At 52.1% G+C, this 8,730-nt stretch overlaps 1 protein-coding gene across 2 annotated transcripts in view; it reads left to right on the top strand.

Annotated features, from left to right (window-relative positions):
* Positions 1 to 1,995: 1,995 nt before the first annotated feature.
* IFNGR2 (interferon gamma receptor 2) overlaps positions 1,996 to 8,730 on the top strand; it is a 31,425-nt gene continuing 24,690 nt past the window's right edge. For both annotated transcript variants that reach the window (XM_027520615.1, XM_027521403.1), the window contains exon 1: positions 1,996 to 2,241. In XM_027520615.1, the coding sequence (XP_027376416.1) occupies positions 2,163 to 2,241 (79 nt within the window). In that variant the 5' untranslated portion in view covers positions 1,996 to 2,162. The remainder of the gene's footprint in view (positions 2,242 to 8,730) is intronic.

The following is an 8,730-nucleotide window of genomic DNA, read 5'->3' as shown; positions in this document are numbered from 1 at the left end:
CCGTGGACGAGGTTGTGGAAAGGAGAGCCTCTGAGGTGTTTGCTTTCAGTGGTTTCTCAGTAAACCTGCCTCCAAAGGGAAGCCAGAGGGTCACCCACTTACAAAGGTTACACCCAATAAACTCAGCTCTGACATGATGCTCTGGCTGGGCAGAGATGGAACCAAAGGACAGTGGTTGCTGGACATCCTTCACAGCCAATTCCAGTGAGACTCGCTTCCTATTCTCTTCAGATTGAGGATTCTGTGGAAATCCCAGTCATCTCTCCAAGACTTCGCAGTCTCTCAGCCAGGAGAAAGAGGAAGCAGAAATGCCAGTCCCTGAGAGAAATTGTCTTTGGCGAGCTGCCTTGATGTCGGGGGTGGGCGGGATAGTTACTTGCTTTGGGGATAGTACATGCCTGGGGTGTCAGCAGAAGGTCCACCCAAGCAGCGAACTGGGTAGGGCTCCTTTTAGTACTTTGCCAGGAACTGTAAGGAAAACATAAACCCTCTACATTTTAGCAGAGAAAAGCTCTGGAAGGAGATTGTCAGGGGGTTTCCAAGAACCCTCAAAGACCACAGGCTTCACTGTCGCTGCCCCTGAGCATTCCACATCAAGGAAGACCACCAGCCTTCCCTGGCCTGGGCTGAGGCACAAACACATGTGTCCTTTTCTTTAACTTGATTTTTTTTTTCCTGATTATAAAAGGAAAATATGCCCATTGGGGGAAAAAGAAAAAAGCCTAAGAAAAAAAAAAAGAAGAAGAAGAAGAAAGTAAAGAAACCCTGTTATCATTCTGTAATCCCACACCCTATTTCAGGCCAGTGTTTTGGCGTATTTCCCCCAGCCATTCTCAACGCGTCATTTTTGCAAGGATTCTGCTGTTTTCACTTAACATTTAAACCATGTCTTTGTCTTGGAAAAACTCACTCTAAGCATCATTCAAACACTGCTAGATATCTCAGCACCTCTGTTTACAAGAGTGGCCAATTTCAAAAGAGTTCTCCGTTTTGTCCAAAAGCAAAGCTTGACTGACTTACGGAATAGTGCGCTGCCAAGCCACCCACAGGATGTCCAGCACGATCCGAGGGGACTCGTGATCCCTTTCCTTGGTCCCGCCCGCCCCCATCCGCAACCCCACCCCAGCCTCCCCCCAACCTCCCCTTTATGCCTCCTTCCTTTCCTGCTGAACTTGGTTTATGGCTCATATTGAGAGAACAGAATGGACTCAAATCCTTGCTGGCATCCAACGGATAAAAGCCAACTCAGACTCCCACCCCCGCACCCCCAGCTCCCGGGGTCACTTCCTCATAGACTTCTTCACGGCCTGCCCCCGGGCCAAAGCCACAGACCATTATGAAATGTGGGGCGGGTCCCTCTGCCTCGCCTTGCCGGGCGCCCAGAGCTCCCAAAGCTCCCCTCCTTCAATCAGTCTTTCCAAGGCTCTTTCCAACCCCTATACCCTTCGACCCTACTGTCAAAAAAGGGTTAAAAGCTAAATATGTACTTGAAAGTCTGATAAACAAGCAAAAGCTTCAGCCTAAGGGAGGAACTCTGGAATTGTGCAATCCCAGGAAATCGGGGGGCAGTGGGCGAAGATGGGGGTGGGGTGAGGGTCGAGGGCTCCGCGCGAGGCCCATCCGGGGCTCTGGTTGCCGAGGGGTCTTTCCCGAAGGATCGCGAGCCGCAACCCGTCGTCCCCAGCACAGAAGGCGGCGGGTGGCAGGGTTCCCTCTTCCCCCGGCTCCTCTGAGCCAAGGTCGGGGCCAGCCGGCTCTGCGCTTGCTGGGTGACGCCAGCCCCTCAGGGAGACCCCGGCTCGCGCAGAGCCGCGCGGGGCGCTCGGGCCGCGGAGAGCCCGGGGACCCCTGGGGCCGCGGTTCCCGGGAGCGCCGGCGCGGGTAGGGGGCGCCAGGAAAGTCCCGGCGGCGGGCGGGGTGCAGGGGCGGGGCACGCTCCAGGAGGGCCGGGCCCGGGCGCGGCGGCCGCGCGGGGCGCTCGTCCGCCCCGGGACGCGCTGCCGCCGCTGCAGCCGGCGGGGCTCGGGAAGAGGCGGGCCCCGCGCGCGCCCTGCGGTCGCCATGGCCGCCGAGGCGGCGAAGTGAGCGGCTCGGCGACCCCGCGCCGGGGCCGGGCTGCGCCCCCAGCGCCGCGGAGCGTGCGGCGCCCGGAGCCCTGGGCCATGCGGCCGCCGCCGCCGACACTGCTGCCGCCGCTGCTTCTGATGCTCAGCGGCTTTGGCGCTGCGGCGCCCCCCGCAGGTAAGCGGGGCCGGAGTGACCCCGAGGCCTGCCGGAGGCGGCGTCTCGAGAGTGGGAGTCCGCGGGGAGCCCGCAGTAGGTGGGAATCCACGGGAACCCCCATTGATTGGGGGGGGCAGTAAACAGGGGTGTCCCGTGCGGGTGGGGTCCGCGGGGAGCCAGGATCAGTGGAAGGGGTTCAGGGCTGCCCCGATCGGGTGGGCTCCGCGGGGCGTGGGAGCCCGAAGCGGGTGTGGGATGGTCGCGGGGGGTGGTGGGGGGGGGTGGATTCCAGGCAGTCTCGGGCCGCGAGCTGGAGCGGCGGGAGGAGCCCCGGGCCGCGCTGCCCCTGCACGAGTCTGGACAGTCTGTAGCTCCTTCTCTTAAGAGAGAAGCCCCCAAAGCTAGCGCGGCTCGACTCTGAATGTCTCCAAATGAGCAGAGGAAAAACCAGATTCAGGGCTCGAGAAGAGGCTGCTTCCGCCGGCCACAGATTCCTCTTCCCGACCGCCTGAATGTAGCGCTGCCTGGCCTCTCCTCCCTGGGGTGGGGCGCAGCCAGAACCAGGTCCAGGCCTGCTTTCCTCGCAGTTCCGTGCCAGGGAGGCCTGCCACCGGCGGGGACCTCTGTCCTGGGGATCGTGACTGTACCTCAATCTTAACTGAGGCCGGGTGTGTCTGATTAGCGGGTGTGAAGTCCAGGTGGTCATTCCCCCGGGGTCGGATAGACTGGCCGGCGGAGGAGGGGGAGTGGGGCGGCGGCGCAAAACCCAGAAATGTTGCCCTGCGGTGGGCAGCGGGTCAGCTGAGCCAGAATTTTAATCCTAGCGCTGTTCCCATCTGGACTGCCCCACCTAAGCTCAGCCTCCTGTTTACCTCTGACACTAACTGACCATACCTATGAGCCAGGGACAAACTACCAAGAGAGAGACACAGAGAGAGAGAGAGACAGAGAGAAAGGAAAAAGGTGGTTGAGAACATTCTCTCTGTGCATCACTCTGTGTTTGTGTTTTGCTGGCTTATTTCTCATGAAGTGACTGATATCATAGTTTGAGTAACACTTTAAAAGTCTCAAGAATTTAGAAGTTTCCTCCCCCTTGGATTCTCAAGCTGTTGTTTGGGCTTGTTTCTTTTTATCAGCATCCCTTGCAACGCCATTAAACTCCATAGGTCCTGGATAAGGGAAGCATTGCATCAGAGAGAGTGTGTGTATGTGTGAGTGTATGTGTGTGTGAGAGGGGAGTGAGAGAGAGAGAGAGAGAGAGAGAGAGAGAGTGTGTGTGTGTGTGTGTGTGTGTGTGTGTGTGTGTGTACTCCCACGCTCCCTGATGTCCGACTCTTTCCCACCCTTTGGACTGCATTGTCTCCTGCATTGCAAGCTGATTCCTTACTGCTAAGCCATCTGGGGAGCACTCAGGGAGTGAGTTCAGTTCAGTTCAGTCGCTCAGTCGTCCCTGACTCTTTGTGACCCCATGGACTACTGCACATCAGGCCTCCCGGAGTTTACTCAAACTCGTGTCCACTGAGTTGGTGATGCCGTCCAACCATCTCGTCCTCTGTCATCCCCTTGTGTGCTCCTAGTTAAATGGCTGTTTCCTCCTGGGAGCTGGACAGATGGGTTTGTATCTTAACTCTACTCCTCAAGCTTCGAGTCTTGAACAACCTACATTTGCTCCTTCCCTGGGCTTCCTTCAGATGAGATTTGTGCTTAGCCACTCAGTCGTGTCTGACACTTTGTGACCCCATGGACTGCCAGGCTCTTCTGTCCATGGAACCCTCCAGGCAAGAACACTGCAGTGGGTAGCCATTCTCTCCTCCAGAGGATCTTCCCAACCCAGGGACTGAGCCCAGGTCTCATGTCTCCTGCACTGCAGGCAGATTCTTTACTACTCAGGTGAGAAGGGAAAGGGAAAGCTCAGGGAAGCCCTCAGATGAGATTCGGGTGTTGGTAATTTTCCAAGGTGGTCCTCTGTACATGGGCTGCTCCTGACTAGTCTGTGAATTGTTTGTGATTTGTCTGCTGTGGTCCAGAGGTTGATAGAAGTATTTAGTACTTAAGGCCACAAAATTCTCTTACCGTAACTTGCTGACTTGAACATCCAAAGCTTCTCAGAGCTTAGAGACCACTGAGAAAAATAGTAAATCCCCAACCATAGGAAAAACCATAGCAAATTAATGTATATTAAGGAACTCCTGTTTGTCCATAACCTCAACAGTGGAAAGTAATACGTAATAGGAATGTTTGGGGGCAAACTCTATAAATGACCATAGTGGCCACCATTTATTGGGCTACTCTTTTAACGCGGACAGGCTGTTAAGCCATTCTTTTGAAGTAGATAATAACCCCATTTTGCTCCCTAGGAAATCAAACCATTCTTTTTAGGAAGAGACAAATGGTCTAGGTAGATAAGCTGATATCCAGTATTTACAGACAAGACCAACTTCCTGGTTATGGGTGAGAATTCAGGGAGTTTTTTGTTTTTTACTTCTCCTCACCTGCAAGGTATTAATTGGAGATGGGATCACTGATGTTCATCATAATGACCCATCCATGGAAGGATCCTGAAGGGTCTTCTTTTTTGTTGTTGCATGTTTTTTATTGGAGGATAATTGCTTCACAATGTTGAGCTGGTTTCTGCCATACGACAGCAACACGAGTCAGTCACCCTTCAGGGGGAGGGGGTTTCAGGAGGGAAGGGGTCTTCGATTGTGAAGATTAAATGATTAATTCTGATGTTAGTAGTACTTTATTATCTGTGTGTGATATGTGTTAATCAAACTAGGCTATTAAGACCCAGGAGAGCCTGTTCTTAAAAATGTATAAAATCTCAAACACCTGGATCCAGGGTGGACCGGAGGTAGCCAGTTGGGGCAGAAAGGTGGAACAGGAGGTGTGATTGTACAGTAATTGTATGGAAGATACATTTGGCATCTCCCTAGGTTCTCTCTTCTTACCATTAACAGTGAACCATTGCCCCAAAGACCATGGAGAAGGAAGCAGAGTGGGGCTTTGTGCACCCTTCTTAGGACTGTGAGCTTTATCTTGTAGGAGCTAGGGTGCCATTAAAGGCCTGGTGTCCACCTCCCTGGACTGTGTTAGTTTCCTGTTGTTGCTGTAACAATGACCACCAACTTGGTGCCTTAATATAGCACAAACTTATTTGTGCCTGGTGTCTTTGCTGTGAGTTTCTTTGCCATAGATACCTTTGCCACAAGCATTTTCAACCTCAGACATTTTCAGTACATGACTAATTGGCATCAGGCAGTTTTGCCATAATAGATAAAATAACTGGCTGACAACTTGGTTTGACAGTTTGGTTTCAAGTGGTTGAAATGTGAAAGCATTTCGTAGTGAAGTTGCTGATGGCTTTATCAAGTTGATGGATGATGATGACTTGGTGTTCTTATTAGGAAACACACTACCCTGGGAGAGAAAGAGGCCGATGGCCTTAATTAAAGGTGCAGAGTTGAACCAATGCTTCCCATAGAACTAAATATTTATCAACAGACATGTGACAATATGCCAGCACACACGGTCCAAAGCTCAGTTACAAATACGTGTCCCAATGTTTAGAAGCTGACACCTTGCTTAACAAAAGAAGAAATGTCAGTGAAAAAGAAAAACCATGAGACAAATCAATACACACACACAAAAAATATGTATATATGATAAGAAACAAAAGAAAAGACTTTGAAGACCAGTACTTCGTAAAGCCCACAGAATAAAATCAGTTGTTTGCACAGTATTGCTGTGAATCTACACACATTTTAAATGTATTCAAATGTTTTTCATTTTGCAATAGTCTTTTAAATTTTGTTGTTTATTTTTCATGTTTCATTATGGCCAATGTTATGTTTCTCTTTTATTTTTCATCGTTTTCCTTTTGATAAAATTTACTTTTATCAAAAGAGATTTGTGAAATTTACTTTTACAACTTACATAAGCTAAATTGCCTTACGGCCCGTTAGTTATTCAGTGAAAGTGTCTGCAGTGGAAATGCTTGCGGTAAAGAAGCTTACGGTGAAGATGTGTGGTAGTCACTCAGTCGTGTCCGATTCTTTGCAGCCCCAAGGACTGTGGCCTGCCAGGCTCCTCTGTCCATGGGATTTTCCAAGCAAGAATACTGGAATGGGTTGTCACTTCCTTGATACCTAGAACTGAATTCAGTGTCTTACAGTTCTGGAAGTCGTGGTCAGATGCAGACCGGGCTGAGGCTAAATCAAGGTGTCCTAGGGGTGTGTTCGTTTCTGAGGATTCTAGAGGGAGAATCATTTCCTTGCGTTTTCCAGCTCCTGGAGAAACAGTGGTGACCTGGGTCCACCCAGATGCTCCAGGATAAGCTGTCTTTAGATCTTCTGTAGGGCCCTAAGTTTCATCTGCAACTCCGATCCCCATGTACCTAATATGTTCATAAGACACAGACGTCTTGGGGGGAGGGCGCTGTTCTGCCTCACGCGAGGTCAGACCATTGACCCAGCAGTCAGCACAGGCTGAGCCCTCTGTTGGTGGTCACTGGAGGCTTGGTCTGGGTAACAGCTTGCAGCTCACTACCTGCAGCCATCCATCAGGACACCCTGAAACTGTTGTTGTTTAGTCGCTAAGTCACGTCTGACTCTCTGCAACCCCATAGACTTGTAGCCCACTGGCTCCTCTGTTCATGGGATTTTCCAGGCAAGCATACTGGAGTGGGTTGCCATTTCCTTCTCCAGGAGATCTTCCCGACCCAGGGATAGAACCCAGGTCTCCCACATTGCGGGCAGATTCTTTACTGTCTGAGCCACCAGGCACATCTTAAAAATCACACTTAGGCAGCAGTGTGTGGTTTGGTGTCTGGTTTGCCTTTCATTTGTGGTCCTGCATTTGCCCCTCACTCACTCCATCTCTAGGAGAGATGGTGTCATTTCACTTTTCATGTGGAAATTGATGCTCAGGTGTGTTGTGGCAGGATTCCATGGTTCTTGGTGGCAGGATCAGGATTCCAGCTAAAGCCTTTTGCCCACAAATTCTCTTCTCTTCCCAAAGCCTTTGTTAACACCATTGACTGCAGGTCATATGGCCCTAAATATATGGACCCTTTAGAGCCATCCAGATAAGTCCAGAGTTAGTCAATCTTTAAGGAAATCAACCCCGATTATTCATTGGAAGGACTGATGCTGAAGCTGAAGCCCCAGTACTTTGGCCACCTGATGTGAAGAACCAACTCATCGGAAAAGACCCTGGGAAAGGATTGAGGGCAGGAGGAGAAGGGGGCGACAGAGGATGAGATGGTTGGATGGCATCACCAACTCAATGGATATGAGTTTGAGCAAAGTCCAGGAGATAGTGAAGGACAGAGGAGCCTGGCGGGGTACAGTCAACGGGGTCACAAAGAGTCAGATACTTAGTGAGCGAACAACGGCAAGCAGAATTGTACCCACTTCCTGCCCCAGCCTCTCTGAGACCAGAGAAAAGGCAGGACTTACACATAAAGCAAGAAAGAGAGCTTGAGCTTAGCCTGGATTTCTCCTGGACAAATGCAGAAACTGGCTGCTTAATCCCTGAAGGAGAGACAGCAGGTTACTGGGCTACAGCTCCGTTGTTCCCCAGGCCCCAGGAGCCTGCTTCTCCAGCTCCAGGGGATGGGACAGCCCCCAAGTCTGGCAACAGCCAGCCTCCCTGGAGCTCCCGCTCTAGCATCTGAGGAAGAGGAACCGGTCACGCTGTGCTCCTGCAGGTCTCAGCAGCACACATGAAATTAACCCGCTCACTCCTCCTAAGAACCCTTTGAAGTCTGCACAGTGATCATTGCTGTTTCGCAGATGAGACGACCGAGGCACAGAGAGGTGAAACAAGGTTCTGCCAAGAGCAGGAGGTTTCGCACCCGAAGGTCCTGCGAAGAGCATGGGCCTTTGAACCCAGGCAGTCAAATTCTGGTCCTCCTCATCACCCCCCGGGTGTAAACACAGGACCCAGGTGGTGGGAAACCCAGGTGGTGGGAAACCCAGGAGAAAGGAAAGGGGGATTGGGAGGCAGGAAAGTGCTTTGATAGGGTGGCGCTTGAGCAGAGTACTGAAGGGAGTGGGGGAGAAGCGTGGCCCAGGGAGAAAGAAGGCTCCAGAGAAAGGCAGGGCGAAGTGCAAGGGCCCCCCCTCCTGCCCCCACCATCCATCCCCTGGGGCGAGGAGGTGGCCAGGGGAGGCCGGGCAGGAACGGGCCTCCCTCCTGAGATGATGCATGCGCGGGGCCGAACTGAGGCTGCTGGTGTGAGTGAGAGGGCAGCCTCTGGTGCTTCAGCGTGAAACCCAGAGCCCCGAGACTCGGTTTCTTCTCTGAATGCAGTGAAACAGGGGATGCCAACAAACTCAAATATGAGAGCCAGGCTGCAGGTCCCCTGGCCACACCTCTATTACATGAAAGGTGCAGAAAGCGGAAGGCTCTGATGGAGACTCCTGATATTTACTGAGAAGGCTGTCCTCCGGTCTGCCTGCCTGGCGGGCTGGAAGACATCGGTGGTCCCTAGTGCTCCCCTTC

Source organism: Bos indicus x Bos taurus, chromosome 1 (assembly GCF_003369695.1).
Source record: "Bos indicus x Bos taurus breed Angus x Brahman F1 hybrid chromosome 1, Bos_hybrid_MaternalHap_v2.0, whole genome shotgun sequence".
In the NCBI taxonomy this organism is placed as follows: domain Eukaryota; kingdom Metazoa; phylum Chordata; class Mammalia; order Artiodactyla; family Bovidae; genus Bos; species Bos indicus x Bos taurus.
Note: the sequence above shows the minus strand (reverse complement) of the source record. Positions and strands in the feature narration are given on the sequence as shown.